Source organism: Akebia trifoliata, chromosome 10 (assembly GCF_017979445.1).
Source record: "Akebia trifoliata isolate Shusen 1 chromosome 10, ASM1797944v1, whole genome shotgun sequence".
Lineage (NCBI taxonomy): Eukaryota > Viridiplantae > Streptophyta > Magnoliopsida > Ranunculales > Lardizabalaceae > Akebia > Akebia trifoliata.
Window position 1 is genome coordinate 28,076,349 of NC_141384.1, and position 22,613 is coordinate 28,098,961.

General features: G+C 33.1%; 1 protein-coding gene across 1 annotated transcript; it reads left to right on the forward strand.

Moving 5' to 3' along the window:
- The first annotated feature begins 5,022 nt into the window (after nucleotides 1-5,022).
- On the forward strand, nucleotides 5,023-20,725 carry LOC147393580 (homeobox protein knotted-1-like 7). The gene is made up of 5 exons (XM_086456232.1): nucleotides 5,023-5,881; nucleotides 7,761-7,881; nucleotides 17,609-17,802; nucleotides 17,933-18,064; nucleotides 20,376-20,725. Exons 1-5 carry the CDS (start codon nucleotides 5,564-5,566, stop codon nucleotides 20,514-20,516), a joined length of 906 nt encoding a protein of 301 aa, XP_086312358.1. The 5' UTR covers nucleotides 5,023-5,563; the 3' UTR covers nucleotides 20,517-20,725.
- The last annotated feature ends 1,888 nt before the right edge of the window (nucleotides 20,726-22,613 follow it).

Sequence of the window (22,613 nt, forward strand, 5' to 3'; positions counted from 1 at the left end):
ATTGATATTTTCCTTGTGTATCTCGAGAAAATAGTACGCAATATCATACTATGAGTGTCTTTTTTAGGCAATTTAGCAAGACTCTAATTTAAAAAAAATAAAATTATTCGAGTGATTGTATCATACATTATTTTTTTACATTGCATTAATCAGGAGCGAATTTAGAGTGGGGGGCACTTGCCCCCATAAGTATTTTCAAACCTACTAAGAAATAATAGGCTATTGCGACAGAAAATAATGACGAATAAAGAAATCTATCTTTACTGCCCCCACAAAAAATATGTACACTCTTAATTGTCCTCACAAAAACTTTTCCACTCTTACATTGCCTCCAAATAATTCTTTTACACTCTTAATTGTCTCCCACAAAAAAGTTTCCATTCTTATGTTGCCCCCACAAATATAAAAAAAATTACAATCTTAGATGCTCTCACAATATTTTTTCACTCTTACATGCACATAATCATACATGCATTTTCTCGATATGCGAATGAAAAAATATATGATTTTTATATACAACCCCACAGCACGACAACACAACATGACTCTTTTTTAAAAAGACACTTAAAACTTGAAAAATAATGAATTAAAGATAAGGTATATATATATATATAAATTATTATTGAAGAACTTAAGCTAAGAACATTTTAGCATTATTCTATTAAATAATATTTTGAGGTATGTCTTTGTTAAAGTTTATTGAATATTTATTAAAACATAGAGGTGTATATCTTAATCACCCTAATAAAATTTGATAGTGAAAATGTTACATATAAAAAATTAAATCAAAATAATCAATGTCTTAAAAATCGAATCGATGATAAATCAAATAATTTGTTTAAATCCAACATTCATTCACATGGTATTTGAAAGGTATCAAATCCAATATAAATCCGTAATCTAATAATAGCATATATCTCAAGGATAAATCTCCACCGTTAGATGTCATTTTTTTTCTCGGTCAGATCTTGTTTTTATTTCCATGAATTATTCTTCAGCGAGTCACCGTAACCTAACCCAAACGTAAAAGCTTTATTCCAAACAGAACAAGATAGTAAAATAAAAAAATCAGATGGATGAGAACTGTTGACCAGGTTGACTTTTTTTAAAAAGTTAATTCTACTGTGTTCCTACACAAGATTTTGCCTGTCATAGGGTAGGCCCCACATGCAACCGTACTATTGAAATTTATAGCAAACACGTGGGTTGTGTCGTCATCAGCACCATACCTTCGACCAATCAAGTAGATGTGATATCATCATCATCATATATCACATCATCAAACCTGAAAATAGAACTCTATACTATAACGTACGGATTTTTTACACGTGTCCCCTATTGTTGAAAAGGAAGATCATGACAAGTGGGCCTACCATATTGATGTCACAACGATTGTACATGGGTTCTATCCTTTTAGCTATGGGACCCATATTACCATTAATCTAATTTTTTAATAAGGTTAAATTAAAACTAGTTGAAATGTTGGATTACTTAACCAAATCCTGGATCAGCATATCCGGATCCGTATTAATTGGATTTGGATCTATGGCGATCCAATGTTTGATAAAATGTCATGGATACACTTGTCAAATTCCATATTGTTAGACTGGACTGAAGATTAAACAAGGCTCCATATAACTAACATATATTAAGAAAAAAATTCAATGAATTGTGGATCATGATAGATCAAAATCAAACCAATATCTAATTAGATCGGATCATCCATTTGACTTGACCCATTGATACATTCCTCATCGAAGCAAGGAATTAGACCTCTTTCATATTCCATATTTGCAATGTTGTCAAATACGGCTGCATATACAAATGTGTGATCACATATGCTATTTTCAAAATAAAAATTACCTGTAAAAAAATATGTATCTGACAAATATGCAACGACATACTGTCCAACGGTCAGAAATTTGATTTTACAGCACATGCCACCTCATATGCGGTGTGCAAAATCACATTTGGAAACAAAACATGCTGGTCACACATGATGGCATATGATATTTAACAACATTACATATCCAATAATTTCCATCATAATCTGATGCATATCTTGCATTATGAGAGCTAGAAAGTGATAGGTGCAAATGCACAAGCCTAAAAAGGGTTAATTTGTAATTTAAAATATTGATGGAAGCGATTCTTTTTTTTTTTTTTTTTTTGGGTAGATTTGCATGGTGGAAAGGATACTTTTGTAATTTTTAAAACTTAAGTTGCAATTTTTTTTTTTTTTTTTTTTTGTGTGTGTGTTTTACAAAAATGATCTTAATTATATTATTTTTTATTTATAAAAATGAGAGCATTTATGACCGCTCAAACTTTGGTGTCAAACCACCATGCATTCCCAGAGCAAGAATAGTGAGGCCACAAGATTATATACCCACATCAAGAAAACGAGTTCCTCTGAAGATGTGGCAGCCCTGATCTTAGCCAACTTTTGATTTGAATATTTGTTTGCAAAGATCTAGTGGTCCAAAAATAGATTTTTAATTCTACGAATCTTATTCTTTTGCATTTCAAGATTGTATTAGACTTTTTTGGATAATTTAATCTTTTTTTTTGGCAATTTATTTTTTTACTAGTGTCTAGTTTAGTTATAAGTTCATATACCAAAGTTAATTTGCCCTCTTTTATGAGTAGTATGCGCCTAAATATCTATAAATCACTCTTTTTATTTTATTTAATTATTTGCTTGGTTAAGAGAGAGAGAGAGAACAATCAAAAGTTTAAGAAAACATGAAAGTGGTTATGTGTACCCCAAGTAACTTACGCTTAATGATGAAGGAAAAATTGTCTGATCGAGAAATTTTATCTTCATTCCTAACAAACTCTACATGAGAACAACTTACGATACTAACTTTAAGATGGATGGAATCAATTTTAATAGAAACTAAGTATAATTAAACAATCCCTATTTAAATCAAAGAAATCACTAATAAATATACCTAATTTTTTACTCTAGATTCCATTATATATATATATATATATATATATATATATATAATCAATATTTATAATGATTTGATGGTTAAAATATAGAGTCACGATATTCTGACTCGAAAATATTTACTCGGTTGACATGGCAAGTGCACAGAATCATAGATCTTATACTTCGGGATACACAAGAACAAAGATCTACGGTTCTATGCACTTGCCACGTCAACCGAGTGCAGACCGAGTGAAAATTTTTGAGTTAGCTTATCATTAATCTCATTAGTCTAAAATATAGTCACATGGTCCATGAGAAGAGATAAAAAGTCAAATGTTTGTACCGACACTAAGAAAGGGAGACATTTTTCTGCTTGAGAAGATTCAATCCAAACGGTCCATTATTTTCCATGGTGGGCCCCTCTTTTCTTAAACAAACACCATTTACGTTGAACCCATGCTTTCAAAGCAAGGTTTTCAAACAAAACAATTTGCGTCCAAATGTCCTACAATGGGCCCCGGCCCACTACACAATGTAGATCTTTTTGTTTTTTTGGTCTCTTATTTTATTTGATAGACCTTAAGTATGGTGTACCAAACATCCCACAATGTTGGGAGTGGACCCATCCCTCGTTCAATGGCCCTTCAAATAAATTTAAACTAATCAACTGATTGATGATTTCTATCCCTTTTATATGAAAATTTTAATACTGTATCTCTAGAAATATGTACTAACTACTAACCATCATAGTTAAAAAATTCTTAAATTTTTTTTTCGACATTTTACGATCGCAAACTTCTCTAAATAAGAGAATAATCAATTAAATTGACAAGTCAACTATTTAATTACTAATTTATGCATTTATTGTATAATACGATGGTAACATTTTATTTTTATCATTCGCTCTCATAATTGTATTTTCTTCAACATTCAAATTTTGATAACAAAATAGGATTTCTAAGGAGGTTAAAGATGATGAATTTTGATACAAAACTCGAATACATCATTTGTTTATTATGCAAACAATGAAGGGCTGAGATGGGAAGGTACCCCTTAGAGATTCCGATCATAGATGGATCCCTACAAAATAGTATTTGATTGATCCGAGGATATCAATAATAAAACTATTGTTTTTCTCTCATTTGTTAAAGAGTCCGGTTAGCCTTACTAAGATAGTGAGGAAAAAGACCTTACTAAGTCTCATCCACCATGAAAATACTTGAGATTTGTAATAAATCTTGAGATTTGACCTCACACATCTCTAGGTCCTTTTGATGGTGGATGAGGATTAATAAAGTTTTTTCCCTCACTATCTTAGTAAGGGAAGGGTTTCTCTTTGTCAAAAATATGTTTGATGTACACCCTCAAACGTTGTTTGAGGTGAGAAATCTTGTTTGATGCTAGAAATGTTGTCTCGCATGTACAAAAGGCTAAGATGGGAAGATAAGCCCTAGAGATGATTGAATGAATGGATCCTGAAATCATAAATCCCTAGATAAATCCGTGTTAGTAGTACGTTTGTATCAAACGTCGTTTGAGATTAGAAATGACATTTTCAAAAGCAAACGCCATCCATAAAGCAACAGCTCAACCGTCAACTAAATTTCTTAAATAAACAAAGTAAAATCCTTTCCTTACTATCATAGTAAGATTTTGAGCTTACTAAAGCCGTTTTGCTTAAATGGATTACCACATCAACAATCCAACATCACAACCCTCTAAGCTTCATCGAAAAACTCATGCATCCACTTTTTTTTTGTTTTTATTTTGATCTTGATCCAAGATTTTAAAAATGGACGGTTAACAAATTTTCACATAACTCCAAAACTTAAAATTAAAATTAAATATAAAAAATAATTTTTTTTAAAATAGTATTTTCAAAATCCTCTACAACCCTAGAGCGTCTGGTCATGTTTTTGGATTCCACCAAACGAACTTCATTCCTACTAATTTAGTAAGGCAAGGCGGACAGATAAAACAAACAAAAACAATCATAAATTTTAGAAAAATTAATGGAGAAATAAATAAAAAATGAAAGAAGGGAAACCCCAACCTAAAGAAACTTATAGCTTATAGCTTAGGTTACGTAATGAGGTTCAGCTTAAAGCAACCAAAGTACCAGAAATCAGAAAAGAAAATAAACAATCAAGCCCATGTACCAATATGTCAGGTTTTAACTCATAATAGTCTTGTTTGGATGCTTTGTTTCTAATATTAAAGTCTCTCTCTCTCTCATTGATTATGGTTTTGGTTTGATGCTTTGATTCTCTCTCGCTCTCTCTCTGTCTCTCCTTATCTAATTAAACACAACAGTCAAACCTTCATAACCCCTCAAATCTTTATTTAATTGTTTCTTCTGAATAGGATCAGAGGTGTTGCAGAAAGTTCGTCTCTCAGATCCCAATAAAAGGTCTTGCAACAATAACTAGAAAACTGCCTTCGTGTCTTTCCATTTAAAGCATCACACCACACCTATCAAGCTGAGGTCCTCGAAACCCAAACCCCACTTTTCCTTTTACTTTCATAATTCTCTCCTTTCTCTCTCTCCTTTTTGTTTCTCTTGTGTTCCATTAAAACCTCCAAATTAAGACGTTAGATTATTAGATTGGTTTTTTTGCGTGAGAAATGCAAGAACCAAGTTTGGGTATGTTGGGGGGTGTGGGTACTGGAGGTGGTGATGTGTCTGTATCGATACCCATGTCGGTATCTCCAGATCATGATCAAGGGAAACTCAAGGCAGAAATTGTTACTCACCCTCTATATGAACAGCTACTTGCAGCCCATGTTGGGTGTCTTCGTGTTGCTACGCCAATTGATCAATTACCTCTTATAGAGGCTCAACTTGCACAGTCTCATCATCTTCTTCAATTTTATGCTTCACAACACCAACACCAACACCATGCTTTCTCTCCCAATGAAAGACAAGATCTCCATAATTTCTTGGTAATTGTCTTCAACAACTCATTTTTATTTCATTAATGTTTTATTTTTAATCTTCTTTAACAAAAGTGTTAATGGGTCTCATAGGCACATTATTTGTTAGTTTTTTGTTCTTTTAAAGAGCAGATGAATTATCATTTTTTGATATCCTCATTTATATATATAAAGATTTCATTAATTAAAGAAGAACTAATGAAATTGATGAAACAAGAACTTTGAAGAAAATTTCTAAACATTCTTTGAAAGCAGACAATCAATGAAAAAACTGAGGCTTTATGTTAAGAATAGTTTTATGAAAATCCTCTTCCTATCATTTAGCTTTTTTAAATAAAAAAAATATTATTAATTTTTTTAAATCTTCTTTGATAAGAGTGTTCACATGGGTCTTATGGGCACAATATTTGCTAATTTTGGGTGCTTACAAAGAACAACTCGATTGTAAACCAAAAAAGAAGAAGAAATTATACGAAAATGGTGCAACAAAGAAAACAAATGGGCCTCTTAGACCGCCAAACTAATCATCGGGGCATATGCCCTATCTTCTCCCCACACCTACCAAGTAATTTTTGGGATAAATCCCTAATGGTGACCAACAAGGAGGACTTGAACTCGAGACCTCTTTCTTTTTATGAGGAAAATATAGAAAACTAACAAGATTGGTAGTTTTCCTATTCCATAGATGAGATCTAGATCAAATCATTATATCATTTGGAAAGATTATTGTCCTAAAGATCCCTAGCCACTACAAAAAAAAAAAGGTGTAAAGTCTTTTCCCTATTTTAAACCGTAATTATCCTCACACCCAAGATCATTCAAATAGGAAATGTCCAAAATACCCTTAATTGGTCTTGTCAATTTTCAAATTGGGTCATGGATCATACAACTCAATTCGGGGGCAATGCCCACACCCTACATTGCTAGGTAAAACCAAAATGGTTCTACACATTAATATGCAAAACACGAGACAACTATCAAAACATAATATTTTTTTTGGCTAAGCAAGCAACAGAAATTTATATTAAAAGAAGAAAAATTACAAATGCGTGTTTGGAAGACTCATTTGGTCTTCAATAAATGCTTTCCTAGCTTGAAAAAAGAGATTTTGTATGAAATTTCAGATGATTTAGAAGAAGATGCATAATTTTCTTTAACATCATTAAATTTTTATTTTTATTTTTTATCTCTATTTAAGAAGTGAGTTCACATATATGGGGTTTTAAATGCACAATATTTATTAGTGTTGGGTTCTTTAAAGAACAACATAATCATCTTCAACCACCCATTATTTTCTTTATTAATTTTCCTTCTTTAAGAAGAATTTTTAGATGGGCCTTAAAGGCATCATATTTGTTAATCTTCTTTGGAAAAAAAAAAAAAACGTCAACGTGCAGTGGAGACCCTCCATCAAACAGACAGTTGAGATGCTAGGTATTCCTAAGAAAAAAAATAATATTAATCCTTAGAAAAAAAGAATTGATCTCTAAAATGTTTTGAGAGAAAATTTTAAAAACATGTACAACTTTTGTTAAAAATTCCCGTTCCAGTATACTGTTCAATTTAATTCCGAAAACATGTATAGTGAGATCGCAAGAATTTTAAAGTGACGATCTCGTTGATAAAAGGTAGTGAGAGCGCTTATATTTATTCGAAAATTCGTTGGTTTATAAATGTGATGATCTCACTGATTTTACAAAAGTGATGATGTGGCTAAAAAGCATGTTTTGGGACTTAAAATGAACAGTGTACTCGAATAAGAATTTTTCCATATTCAGCACATGAAATGATAATTTACCCATTTTTTATTATTATTTCTAATTAATTATTTTTGCTCAAAAATGTTTTTATCTTCTTTGACGAGAGTGTGATCATATGGGTCTTACAGGCACAATATTTGTTAGTTTTGTGTTCTTTTAAAGAACACCTCCAACAACATGTAAGAGTCCATGCTGTTGAGGCTGTCATGGCTTGCCGTGAAATTGAACAAGCCTTCCACGCTCTCACTGGTATCTCTCATCTCTCTCTCTCTCTCTCTGTATATATAACTCTTATTTTGGTTTTGTAGATGATAATGTTATTAAAGAAGATAAATAACTAGTGGTAGCTGTTAGTTTAGACGTTTTTGTTGATTCTCCTTGTTTTAATGTTTGATGCGTTTGGTGGGTGGAAAGATAAGAGGAAAGCAACAATGGGTTCTTGTTGTAAGTTTGTTTCACACATATCAAAGGTGGGTGGAGTGGGACCCACCTAAAATAGTTTTTATAGTTAGGAGAGGTTAGTCAGTTTGGTAATTGAGGGTACATTGTGACAACTTCTGGTAAAGATTGGATGGGGATATTTACTTTTATTCTACTGTTTTGCCCGAGAAACAACAAACCTTCTTCGTTAGATTCTATTGTATGTGCATGAAGTTTAAATATGTGGAGTGTGTGGAGAGAGAGAAGTAGAACTGGTGACATCTTATCTTCAAAGATTTAATAAAAATTGAATAATAAAATAATAATATGAGGCTATTATAATAATAATAATAATAATAATAATTAATAGCTAATGTATAGGATAAAATTAAAAATGCATATAAATGGAGATAGTTGAATAAAAAGAGAGAGTTACTATTGCCACAACAACTTTTACTAACAACAAACCACTTGTGCGCTATTCTTTGGTGATTTACATAGGAATTGGTGTGGCACTAGTAAAAGTTGGTGTGGCAATAGCAGCTCTCTAAAAAAATCATTATAAAGTATGATGTATAATGGGTGATAAAATAAATTGGTTGGTTGTGTAATTGTTAGATAGTTCAAGAAAGTATTCCCTTCTAAGGATGAAAATACATCCCAAGAAGAACTTAAAAATGATGTTTGATAATTATATCTGTTGGGTCATGTAGCTTGAGTTAAGGACATAATTAAGGGAAAATAATATAGAGTTGGGTTTTGATTAAGAAGCCTATAGTAATATAAATTAGGGCTTAATCATTCTCAAAAGAAGTGAAACTCACTCCTCTCTTGTGGATGTAGGCTTAGGCAAATCAAGAAAATCTTGTGTTTTTTTATATTAATATTTCTTTATTTTGTGGGTTGTTTTTCATTGGATATATCACTAAATCTAGGTATATGGGCTCTCAGTATCCAAGTCATTATGGGTGAATTTTGTATTTTCTCCATTTGATGCACAAAACAGTATGTTGGGTTTGGTGATATAAAATCACCATTCTTTTATTTCTAAAGGTTGATGGGCTTTTCCACTTATGTGGGGTATTTTTTTTATATTTTTCTTGTCATTAACTTAGGAGAAACAAAAGTAGGTATCTAGATGTCAGTTATTATTTATAAAAGGGATTGCTCTAAAATGAGTTTTTCTCTTTTGCTAGAGAGTGTGAGGAAGCATTGAATCTCTTTGTATGTATTTTTATTCTCTTATAAAACCTAGAAGCTCAAAGTATTTGAGGGTGATTTACAAATTATTGTTACAAGTTTGTGACAACGATTATTGGATCGATTTCTTGCTTGGATTTTTACTAGAGTTGAGTGTAGAGATTTGATAGGTTTCATCGGAGAGTTGGAGGTAAGCATAAACCTTTATCCTTGTAATTTCTTCATTGAGTAGTGGATTTCTACTTGTCAACTTACTCGTAGATGTAATCCCTATAGACATGAGATTTTCGAATCCGAAGATCTCTCCTAATTGGGTTTAGAGTCACCACTAAATTTTTTTTCAAAAATGATATGAATAGTTACCTGAGAAGTACTTTTCAAAAAATTATTTTTTGGTTAATGACTCTTGTACGGATAAAGTTCATTGGTCTACCTTCGACCTAGGTAAGGGGGTTCATATTAGGGAGTATGGAATGTATTAGACACCCCACTTCCTCCACCATAGGTGGTAATCTCAGATTCAATCGATTTTGAAAAAAAGAGTTAAAAGTCAAAAATATCTGATTTTTACTATCAAGTGTGAGAGACTTTGATTTCGGTTTAAACCATTAAAGACTTCCTTATTGAAAAAGGAGTCCTATGGTTCAAACCTTTGGGTAATTTTTTTAGAGTGTAGACCTTTTAGTCAAGGGCTCATTTCTATAGGAAAAGGGCCTAAGGCCTTAGTTTCAAATTATTTGTGGTGTGTGCATAAGTGTAGGGAGAAGGAGAGCAGTAGAAGCGAGGAAATTGAAGGGGAGAGAAGGGGGAAGATTATTTATTTATTTTTAGTCCATATCCTACCTTGTTTTTCTTTATCTTTGACTTTTTTTTAACCTTCAAGTGATGAGTTTCTTTGCCTTAATCTTCAATGTGTAGGATTTGATAGAGAATTGAGAGAAGATAATAGTTGATAGTGACTTGAGAGAGATTGATGCTTGACTTGATAGTGAGTTGAGTGAGTGATGCTTGATAGTGAGTTGAGAAATAAAATTGAGAGAAGGTTATGCTTGATAGTGAGTTGAGTGAGAGTGATGCTTGACTTGAGAGTGATGCTTAACTTGAGAGTGATGTTTGACTTGAAAGTGAGTTCAAAGAGTAATGCTTGATAGAGAACTCAAGTCTTGAGAGAGTTCAAGTCTTTTTTTCTTCGGAGGGAATTGTATTGAGAAAGATGAAGGTTTTATAGGATTTTGGAAGTAACTTTTAGGGGTAGAATGGGGTGAAGTAGTGAAAAGATGTAGAATGATGTGAGGTTCGTGAGAGAACGTGTGTGTAAATTGAAGGTAGTGGAAGGGTATTTATGGAAGGGGTGTAAATGGATTGTTTATGATCCAAATAGATTGGATCTGTCAACCCATTTGGGTTGAGTGTTAGGTGAGTTATGTGGAGTGTGTTTTGATTAGAAGAATGGGGGTGTAAGAGAGTGATTGTACATTGAGTGTTAAGTGAGTTGAATATAATGGATTTTAGTTTGAAGAATAGAATTGTAAAGAGTGATTGTAGATTGAGTGTTAGGTGAGTTGAATAAAGTAAATTTTGGTTAGAAGAATGGGGGTGCAAGGGAGTGGTTGTAGATTTTTTTGGAAAGGTGGAGGATGTGGTGACATGTGTCCCCTTATGATGGTCTTTGTTAATTGGTTGTAATTGTTAGATTTAGGTTGAGGCTTGGGCTTAGGATAATGGTTTTAGGCTGGGTTTTAGGTCCAATGAGCTTAGAAGTTGGGTTGGATTGATTAGGATAGGGTTGAGAAGTGAGGTGGTGAGGGTGGAGACGTGAGGTGGTGAAGAGTGACCCACATTATTTATTAGCCCATGAGGACCTTAGGCATTTTTTTGAAATAAAATCATCATTTTGAGGGTTTTAGGCCCTTAGGCCCATTCAGACAAAATATATCTTTTTTTAGCCTTTTTTGAGTAAGACCCGTTCAAATTTGGGTATCTACAATCCCATTGTGCGTGAACCACGTATATCTTGTGTTGTGGTTGTGTTAGAAGGGATTAATTTCAATAATCGAATTTCCATGTGTGGCTTGGGATCTAGGTACAACACGATATACTTAAAATTTAATCTAATAGATAGTTTATAAGAACAATTTCGAAATTAGGATGTTAAGCTCTCGTGTCGTTCTTTTTTTCAGACATTAAATTTTGAGTTATTCTAATGTCTTTGTCAGGTTGGGTATTTTGGAAGTGTTTTAGTAACTTTCAGAATCATCTAATTTGTAACAAGTAGTTATATGTTAATTAGGTATCTAGAATATTTCATTGTTATCCTAATATTGGTTTGTTCAATAAGAATACATGATGGCCAAAAAATGAGATCTACATGATGGTATTGATCAAGAATTTGCTATCCTAGTAGGAATTTAATATTTAAGTTGCCAAATTTGAGGATCTTACAATGATGTTAGAAGATACTGACATTTCACTAGTTGTGCACCCAACGTCAGCCCTTTTACCTTAGGTCATGGTTACAAGATTATGAATAGGGTTTGTAGACATGAGATGTTCGTAATGGAACCTCAATGTTACTTATTTGGAGTCGCCACCGTTTTTTTTTGGAAATAGGTGTGAATGGACATCCAAAAATATTTTTAAATTGATTTTTTCATTATAGTGACTCTCGTATATGAATAAGGGCATGATCTACCTAAAAACTAAGTAAGGAGGTCCGGTTAAAGGATGGGAAAGGTGTTAAGCACCCTATCCTCTCCACCAAAGGTGGTTACATTGAAACTTAGTTAATCTTTTGCAAAACTTAATAAAATAAGAAAAATGTATGTTAAAGGTGGTGTGTGCAATAAGTGAAAATATTTTCTTAGAAAAAAAGTTTTAATATCAATGTGACATTGCGAATATCCTATGGAGAATGATAACCCATATAATATACATTATTTTTCATAAGTATAAATGTTGGTTTGGGCTTTTTAGAGAAATTCCATGATGGAATTCTCTTAGTGTCATAATCTTAATGCATGTATGCAAGGCTAAAACTATAGCGTTTCAACCCAACAAGAGGGTGACATATTTCTTCATCATAGCTAAGCATATGTGAGTGGGTGCATGATATACAATATGATGCATGAGATATGTAGGGGAGAGAAGGCTACAAACTCTACTCTTTCGACTGAACCAAAGTCCAACCTATCAGAGGTGGGAGAGGGTGTGAATGACATCTTAGAAGATTTCTAGAAACATAAAATAAATGAAGGGTTAGAAGTAGAAGATGTAAGTACTTGAAATTGAAAATCTAATCTAACCTACCTTGTCCCTTGATGTTCTTGAATAAGCTTAAGTCTTGAGAGATGAACTTATGGGTTGAGTACTTTAATTGAAGGTAGATGACTAGAGTAAATGAGAGTTGTTGATTGAAGATTGAGAGATGGGTGAAAGTTCTTGAGTTGAAGGTTGGTTTAAGAGAGAGTTAGAGAGATAGAGTAGGGATTTTAGTAGAGTTTTATGTTGAGAGATAGGGGTTTGAGAGCATAAATTGCTCATAGGAAATAAGATTATTTATAGAGTTTTTAGAAAACTTTTGAAGATAAAGTGATTTAACCTTAAAAATAAAAAGAATGAATATGAGGTTTATGTTAATTTTTTTTCATTTACATGAGAGTAAATGTGGAATTTGTGAGATGAAATCTTAAAATCATTTTTTGATCTTTGATTTTTTGGTAAATAGAGGTGAGAGAACAAAAGTACTTTTAAGAGGGTGAATAGAAGAGTAACATGTGTAAAGGTAAAGCGATAGGTAAAAAGTAGACCTTGGTTCATTTGTAAATAATTTATAAAGCAAAGAGTAGATGTATATTTTTGAAATGGATTAATGGAAGAATGAGTAGGAGAGTGACATGTATAAAGATAAAGTGGTAGGTAACAAGTAGATTTTAATTTATTTGTAAATAACTTATAAAGTAAGAGTGGATGTATATTTTTGAAATAGACTAATGGGAGAGCTTCATGTATGTACTTGAAGATTCTCACATTTTAGGGGTAAAATTGGAAGTTCTTCAAATTTTATGGATTTTTACTAAAGACCAAAGTACCTTTCTAGTTTGACTACATTTTTTGAGAAGGGTATTCTTGAATTTTCACAAGGGAGTTGACTCTTTAATTAGGTTGGAGCATTAGGCATTGGGACTTATGAGAGACCACCATGTGTCTTCTTTTATAAGGAGGTGTAAGACTATGGACTTGGTATGGGTTTATAATGGGCTTAACTTTGGATTTGGGTTAGGTTTGAAAATGGGTTTGGTATTGGATTTAGGGTATGGATAATGAATTAATTAATAAATAGTGAATATGGATTTAGATTGGATTATGAAAGTGTGTATGAAATTAAATTGGATTAGGGGCAAGATTTGGGTATGCAAAATAATATGAGATGATGCATGTGTGCATGCATGCATGAAAAATGTGCCAAGTGGCAATGTGGGCCTGTTGAAGGGCTTTAACCTCTTAATTGAAATCAACTTGAGAAAATTTGGTTTTCTTAATGGGTTCGTGCAAATTAGGGTGTCTACAAGCCTTATAGACAACCCAATTTGATTGGACCCTATTAAAAAAGGTTAAAAAAAGACGTATGTTATCTGAATGGACATAAAGGCCTAAAATCCTAAAAATAATGATTTTATTTCAAAGAAATGCCTAAGGTTCCTTGTTTGGCCCATGGGTTAATAAATATTGTGGGTCACCATTCACTACCTTACTTCTCAACCCAACCCAATCCTATCCTAATCAAATCCAACTTCTAAGCCCATTTGACCTAAAACCCAACCCAAAACCATTATCGTAAACCCAAGTCTCAACTCAAATCTAACAATCACCACGATAACTCAAGATTATCACAAGTGGACAATGTCACGACATCCTCTACCCTTTCAAAAAAAAATCTACAACTACTCCCTTACATCCCCATTCTTCTAATCAAAACCCACTTCATTCAACTCACTTAACACTCAATCTATAACCACTCTCTTACATCCCCATTCTTCTAACCAAAATCCACTCCATTCAACTCATCTAACACTCGATCCAAATGGGTTGAAAAATTAAACCCATTTGGATTATAAATAATTCATTTAAATCTCTTTCTATAAATGCCCTTCTACCACCTTTGATTTGCACACAACCCCTCTCACTATTCTATCCTTTTTCACATTTTTATCCTATTTTACTCCTAAAATAAACTCCCAATTCTCAACACAATAACCCCAAGTCTTAAAAATCTCTTTCAAGCTTCACTCTAAAAAAACTCTCTCAAGTTTCATTATCAACTCTCAATCCCCTCTTTCACAATCTCTATTCTACAAGCATATCAAAACTAGGTCAAAGAAAACACATCTCTTAAGAAAATAAGAAAGTCAAGTCAAGAACAAGGTAGAATAAGGATTAAAAGAAAAGAAATAATCCTCTCTTTCTCTCCCCTCCATAGTCCTCTCTTCTACTTCTCCCTTCTCTTTCTTTTCTTTTATTTTTCTTTTAGCCTTAAGATAGGATTAAAATCCTATTTTACCTCCGACTCAATTGCAAGGTAGAGGTTGAAAAACTTTTTCAAAAAATATTTCTAAAATCCTTACACTAATGCACACACCACAAAAAATTTTAAAACTAAGGCTTTAGATTTTTTCCCTATGGAAATAGGCCCTCGACTAAAAAGTGTACATTTTTCAAACTTGTTCAAAGGTATGGACTATAGAAGGACCCCTTTCTCAATAACGAAATCTTTTTTGATTTAAACTGAAATCAAAGTCCCTCGTACTCGAGGGCACAGACCGAGTTCTCAACTTTTTTTTAATCTTAATTTTCAAGTTGATTGAATTCGAGGTTACCACCAATAGTGGAGGGAGTAGGGTGTCTAACACCTTCCTTACTCCCTAATATGAACTTCCTTACCTAGATTTAGGGTGGACTAATGGACCTTATCCGTACAAGAGTCACTACTAAATGATTTTTTACAAAATCACTTTCTAGATACCCATTCACATCTTTTTTCAAAAAAGAATGGTGACGACTCCAAACCCAAGTAGTAGAAATCTTCGGACATGAAAATCTCGTTTCTACAGGGCTCACAAACAATTCCCTTGGACTTGATTTTTGGTAAATCCCACGATATGACTTTATTGGGAGTGACTTGATCTCTGAGGTGAACCATGCATTTTCCTTTAATGTTGGTCTTATGAAGGCATGTGTTGTTAAATATTTTGTTATGTGGTCCTTATGATTTGGGATTCTAAAAATATTTCATTTTTCAAATTCCAATCATAATAAAAATCCTAGTAGAAGTTAATCAATGAGAATTAAAAGAATATATCCTTTTTAGCTTTCCAAACAGGTTAAAAATCTATAAATAAACGTTATTGGTTCAGTCATTCCCATCAAGAATTCACTCTTTTTGGAAGTAAGGGACTTGAAAGAGAATGTGAAAGCAAGAGGATACCAAGTCATTGGACTCATCGTGAATTGATTGCATTGTTCATCGGCATACATAAAAAGTGAAAGGATTAAGGATTTTGTGATGACACAAGATGCAAAATTCACATTTAAATTAAATTTTGACTTTGTTTCTATTATTTTGATAATCGCATGATTCCAACTTCTGTTTGATTGTATTTTGATTTTTGATTAATTGTACTAAGAAATTTCTTTACTCACATATGTGCAACAATTGGTTGAACAACAAGATCATTCACTTGTAGTGGGAGTCCTATATAGATATTATCCTTTTAGCTTTAATATTTACATCGGGGAAGATATTCTTTACAACCCCAGCTACTCAATATTGAGAGATCAACAAAAAGGGAGAGGTCTTGAGTTCAAGCCCCCCTCATTGAATTAAGGTCCTGATGCAAGAACAAATATGAAATTTTGGAATTGGATTTCAAAAGAGTTGGTTTTGGATTGGGAAACTACAATTTTATAAGTTAGGATTGCAATCATTCTTAAATATAGTGAAACTCTCATATCTCATTTGTTGCAAGCTTAGGCCCACCATGTAAATCTTGTGTTCCTTGATGGTTCATGGCCAACATCACTAGATCTAGGGGTATCCCTACTCACATCATCAAATAATTAGGTATTTATGGATCGCTAGCAATGAAATTGAGAAAAATAAAAAACAATAGCACACCAACAAACTCAAAAAATTGATATGGTTCACTTCAAAGCATGATTTAAATTGCAAGTAGTAAGAAGGCTATTAGTAAGAATGACATCTCAGTTGTTTAGGGCATAGTATTAAGAAGGCTTAAATTCTCTTAAAACTTAAAAAGGAAAACATACTTTCAAAGGCCGTTATTAGGGGGAAATTTACAAAAGCATCCTGTTATACTGGAGGGGCCACTTTTGTTTTAAGTAGTAAAAAATTGTTGTTGTAAGAAACTAAGGTAAAAATTGTTGTTGTAGCAAAATCAGGTAAAAATTTTGTACATATCTGAAGGAACAATTTCAAAATTTTTCCCCTTTCTCTCCTCCCTTTTCAAAAATAGCCCTTCAGTTTTATTGCCTTTTCTCTTCTACCATTTTCAATAATGCCCTTCAAACTTTATAGCCTTCACCCCTTTATCCATTTTTTAAATAATACCCCTACAACTTTATTGTCTTTCCTCTTTTACCTCCTTAACCCCAAAGCGAAACATCGTGCCATAAGCATTTGCATACTCTAGAACCAACTAAGGCGGTTGGCTGTAGTGAGATTATGCTAATTTAACATGGGCAATTTTGAGTTACCCCTCCAGGTTTTGGTGAAAATAAGAGATAACCCGAGTTTTGAAATTGATGACATACCCCCTTGACTTCATCGTTTAACAAGAGACCTACAAAAATTTACCAAAATGCCCTTGTTTCAATCCTTTGCCAAGAACCCTTGATTTTTCCCCAAGAACTAATTGTCTTCAATCTTTGGGGTAAAAGAATTTAGCCCCATCTTTAATCTCAAAACCTTTGAAACAAGATAGGTTTTTGGATATTTGGGAAGAAAATCAAGGGGTTTTCCGCAAGAGGTTGAAGATATATTATGGGTTTGAAGACAAGGTTGAGTAAATTAAATAATTTAACCTATAGGTTGGAGACAATGAGATTTTGGGGGAAAAGGCAAAGTTAAAGGAAAGGGCATTTTGGTCATTTTGCATTAATCTCTTACGGAAGACTGCAGTCATGGGGAATTATCTCAACTATTTGCCAAAACCCAGATAGGTACCCCAAAATTACCTAAAAACATGTACCTCTATATGGTTTCACACAGAAGATGGTGATAGCTTGGAGAATTTTGAATATTATTTAAGAACCACTATATGTGATGTGTTGACTGTTTCAGGAGTAACCATTAGTGAAGGAAACAGTGCAACGATGTCGGACGATGAAGACGAACTTCAGATGGATTGCTCTCTAGATCATTCGGGTGGTGTTGATGGACATGACATGATGGGATTTGGTCCATTGGTTCCAACAGAATCTGAGAGATCACTAATGGAGAGAGTCAGGCAAGAACTGAAGATTGAACTAAAACAGGTGATGTTCTCACATTAACGATCTTAATTAAATTGAACCAACTTCATTGTATTTCTATATATATATATATATATATATATATGTTGCTTGATCAAGAAGTGAACTATAAGAGTTCCTATGTTTGTTGTAGGGTTTTAGATCGAGGATCGAAGATGTAAGAGAGGAGATACTTAGAAAGAGAAGGGCAGGGAAGTTACCAGGTGATACAACTTCTGTGTTGAAAGAATGGTGGCAACAACACTCAAAGTGGCCTTACCCAACAGTAAGTATAACTAAATCTATTGTCCTTATATATTTTTTCTTTTTGTTACAAATGGATTGTGTTTTATTTTAGAGTCGTGATAATCTGACTATCCCACGTAGCACACTCAATTGGTTCTATGCACTTTTGTATCCCAAGCCATACAGATCTGGGGTTCCGAACTTGTCACGTCAGGAGAGTTGATTAAGTGTGCCATGTGCGGTAGTCAGATTATCACCATTCATTATTTTATAAAAAGTTCAGATCCGTAGATTTGTACGTCTTGGGATACAAAACTACACTTGCCCATAAGGAAGTGTATCCCAAGGCGTGTGCCACGTGGAGTAGTCAGATTACCACGATTCATAATATATATATATGGGGGCAGTTCATGGGCCATATGTAAAAACAATGGTTTTTCAAAATATGGGTTAAAGGTTTTGGATTGAGCTGAATTTTTGCAAGGATGGTCACTATGATGAGAAGATCATCCTCACAAAAAAATCAGCTCAATCTAAAACTTCTAAATCCATCAAAAGTGATTTACAAATTATTGGTAAAAATTGGCAAAAAATCGACAATCCACATTCTAAATCACTTTTAATGGGGTTAAAAGTTTCAAATTGAACTGATTTTTTTTTACGGATGATCTTCCCATCATAGAGATCATCCTCACAAAAAATCAGCTCAATCCCAAACTTCTAACCTATATTTTAAAATTTTATTAATGTTACATTGTTTTTACATATGTTTTTTCATATGTCCCTTGATCCGTTCCTTATTGAATAGTAATAAGCATTTATATATATGAAAAAACATATGTAAAAACAATGTAACATTAACTATTCAATAATTAAGATTTATCTTTTTTTAAAAGAATTATTATTATCTTGGGTTAAAGAATTCTTCACAAGTTTTTGGATATTTTTCTCATTTGTAAAATAAATCCATACTTTTTACTCTCTAAAAGATAAGATAGTCGCTCCACGGAAGGAATAAGAATTCCCATAAGTATATATGTACATGATCTTTTGTTTATTCACTTTAGTTATTTAATTTTAAAAAAGAGAACAACCCTATGTGTGTTAGAAGTAAAACCATAGAGTTTGCGCGTGTAGTACTCCTCTTTATGTACTTGTTTTTGAGGACGACTTGTGATCAAGAGATTGGAGTCATTGTGTTTTAAAGACACTTAAGTGGAGCCCTATTTCCAACTCAACTAGGAAGTGAATAATATCTTGAAGACAATTATTACATGCCTCGAGTTCAACTTTTCTTTGATATTCTTAACTTTTTTTTTCAATTGATAGTGTGCTCCAAATAACATCTCTTTTCAATTGTGGGCCGTTGCTCTTGATGGTCAAGCTTCTTGACTTAGGGTTTGGGGCAATGCCGTAGCTCGAATTTTTGTGTGATGTTTTATTGAGCTTTGCTTATTGACTTAAATCTTGTTTCGCGATATAAGTCGTCGTCATTTAGGCGTACATGTGAAAGCTCCCAATCATCATCCCACTTAAATGTAGTTCTTAATAGTAAACCGTGTAAAAATATATCTTGTGGGTATGAACATTTCTTTTCAATCTTTGTGATTAATTTCCCTAAAAACACCTTTAGCATGTTTAGCAGAATTGGGATCTCAAACTCCAACCACCCTAACCACTTTCATCCATGACTGATTTTCCCATCCCTTGGTAACACACAAAAAGTCATCCTGACTTGTTGAGTTTAGTCTCACATGGGACACTCATTGCTTTGTCTCTCTCCTTATGAGTTCACGGGCATCTCCACTCATTGTAAATTGATTTTGAGTTGGACCACCAAATTTATCATGGTATTAGAGCGGGCCTTTCTCCCCACTGTGTCACTCAGTTCTTATCTCTATGTTCTTTGGCCCAGTCTGGCCCACACGTTCGAGGTCATGTTGAGTTTAGTCTCACATCGGACACTCATTGCCTTGTCTCTCTCCTTGTGCCGGGCCTCTCCACTCATTGCCAATTGATTTTGAGTTGAACCTCCAAATTTATCATGACTAACGATTTCCCTATGAGAGTGGATCCCTAGATCTAGCGATGCATGCGATGAAAGACAATAAAATTGTGTGATTTAGATTAGCTCACGGCTAAGGATGAGAGATGAGTGATTGAGTACCTTTATTTGAGAATGATATTACAATCCAGACTTATATATAATAGTAGATTTCCCAATCGAATATCCTTATTATGCATCATGGGCCATGTCGTAGTGCAGATAGGTGATCCCTTGAAGTTCTTGCTGAACTACTCATTGATGAGCATGTATCTAATTAAGTTTTGATTTCTTTTTTCCTTCTCAGGAAGATGAGAAAGCCAAACTTGTGGAGGAGACAGGCTTACAGCTGAAACAAATTAACAATTGGTTCATCAACCAAAGAAAGCGTAATTGGCATAATAATTCTCAATCAGTTGTATCTTCGAAATCCAAGCGTAAAAGGTAGACCAAATCATCTCTCAGTTGTGCCAAATGATGAACAAGAACTGAAGAAAAACATACTTGATGAAGATCATATAGATGTTATGTAAGATAAGGCTGGACAGATTGCTAACTTGCTATATAGCCCAACATCACCAACAAGGGTAGAAACTTTGGAAATTAGTTAATTTTGGAATCAAATTCGAATGTTTTATATGGCTTGTTGAAATGTCATACATATGTAGCTTCATATATCATCATTTCTTTCACAAACAGGCGCTGTTTGGGAATACGGAACATTTTGTGGGTGCACACTTTTCTATCGAAGCACTTCTAGTGGAAATACAATTGCAAATGTATCATTTGCTGAGAGATGCATTTTGGATAATAGTTTCTTTGAATGTATTGGCAATTATAGTAACAAACTTGCGTCTTTTGGTCATTAATAAGTTAATACCTTAGAAGCAGTTTAGGAGTATTTTAGTCATCAATTAAAGGATTATTTAGACATGTCCCTCTACGTTTTGATCAATATTAGCGAAACCCCGCGTTTTCAAACTCATGGCATGCCCCCCTTGACCTTGGTTTTGTCTAAGAGACTAACTTAAAATGAATTAAATGCCCTGGTCTTCAACCTCTAACCAATACCCCATGATTTTTTTCCTAGAAAATCCTTTACCTTCAAGCTTTCACATTATAGAGTAAACCATTTTTAACATTTTCAATTTCGTCTTCAATCTATCATATTCAAAGTTTGTACAAATTAAGTCCTTGATTTTTTTACCATCGTTCTACGTCTTCGAAAAACCTGTTCTTGAGATTTAAAGCTTGGAGGAGATAAAATCGTAAGATTGAAGAGTTTATCCTATAAATCCATCGAGTTCAAGTTATCAACCTCTAGGGTAACCACTTTTAACTCAATCAACCTCGTCTTCAATCTATCATCTTCAATGCCTTGCAGAAACCCTTGATTTTCTGTTCAAAAGTCCTACTACTCTAAAACTTATATCTTATTTTTAAGGCTTAAAGGTTGAAGTAGATAGAATTTATGATTAAAAACGTAGTAAAGAATAGGTTGAATTTAACTGGCTTTGGAAGAAAATTAAAGGTTGAAGATGAGCACATTTAGCTAGTATGCTAGTTTCAAAGAAGAAGACTTAGGTCAAGGGGGCATGCTATCAGTTCGAAAATAAGGGGTATCCCTAATATTAGGCAAATGATAGATGGATATGTCTAAATTATTCTTAATTAATTAATTAATTTTATTGTTGTAAGCTATTTAATTTTTTTGTATGGGTAAGCTGAACTTAAACGCACGTCCAAAGAGAGAAGGCTCAACAGGTGTTCGCCGACACCAAAATTTGGAAGCCAAAAATGCCTCACCTTTATATTTTAAAAATCAATAAAATTAAAGTTGAAAAGTTTTTTTTTTTTTTGAATTACAAAAATATTTTTTTGGGTACTATTTATCTTTAAAATCCCCTTAATAATATTTTAAATTACAAATAGACCATTATAATACATGTGCTTTTGCACATCCCACCTACTAGTTAATTAAATAAATAAAGAGTATTATCTTCTGAAAAGCGCTTTTCAGTATGAAAAACACTCTCCTAATGCTCAAACAGGTCTTTGTCTTCCATGTATGGAATTAAGATTAACCAAGAGAAATATGGGATAGTGCCTGTCTTATTATACTTATATTACTACAGGGTCTCTATCGTTCAATTAGTGGGTCCATCAATCAGATTTCTAACACCAAGAAAATGGTTTGCTAATATGATTATAATCATTCAGCCATTGATATAGACCAAAATTAATAGAGAAGTAAGAAAATTGCGAAGAATTATTATGTGGAAGATCATCATCATCACAACGTATTTACCACCTATATCATACGTATAGCCCATCAAATCTTAACTGTTAAACAAGTAGGCCACTTCTTGAATGAAGAAGAACAGGAGTTTCTCTCACATCTTGATATATCACTTGGATGGTGAAAAAAAAAAAAAAAAAAAGAAATCGACAAATCCTTAGGTCAATTCGGTCGAGTCAACTCAAAAATGTATCTAGTCAGGTCAAAACTCAACCAAGTTACTTGGAAGTATAATATATATTTTTT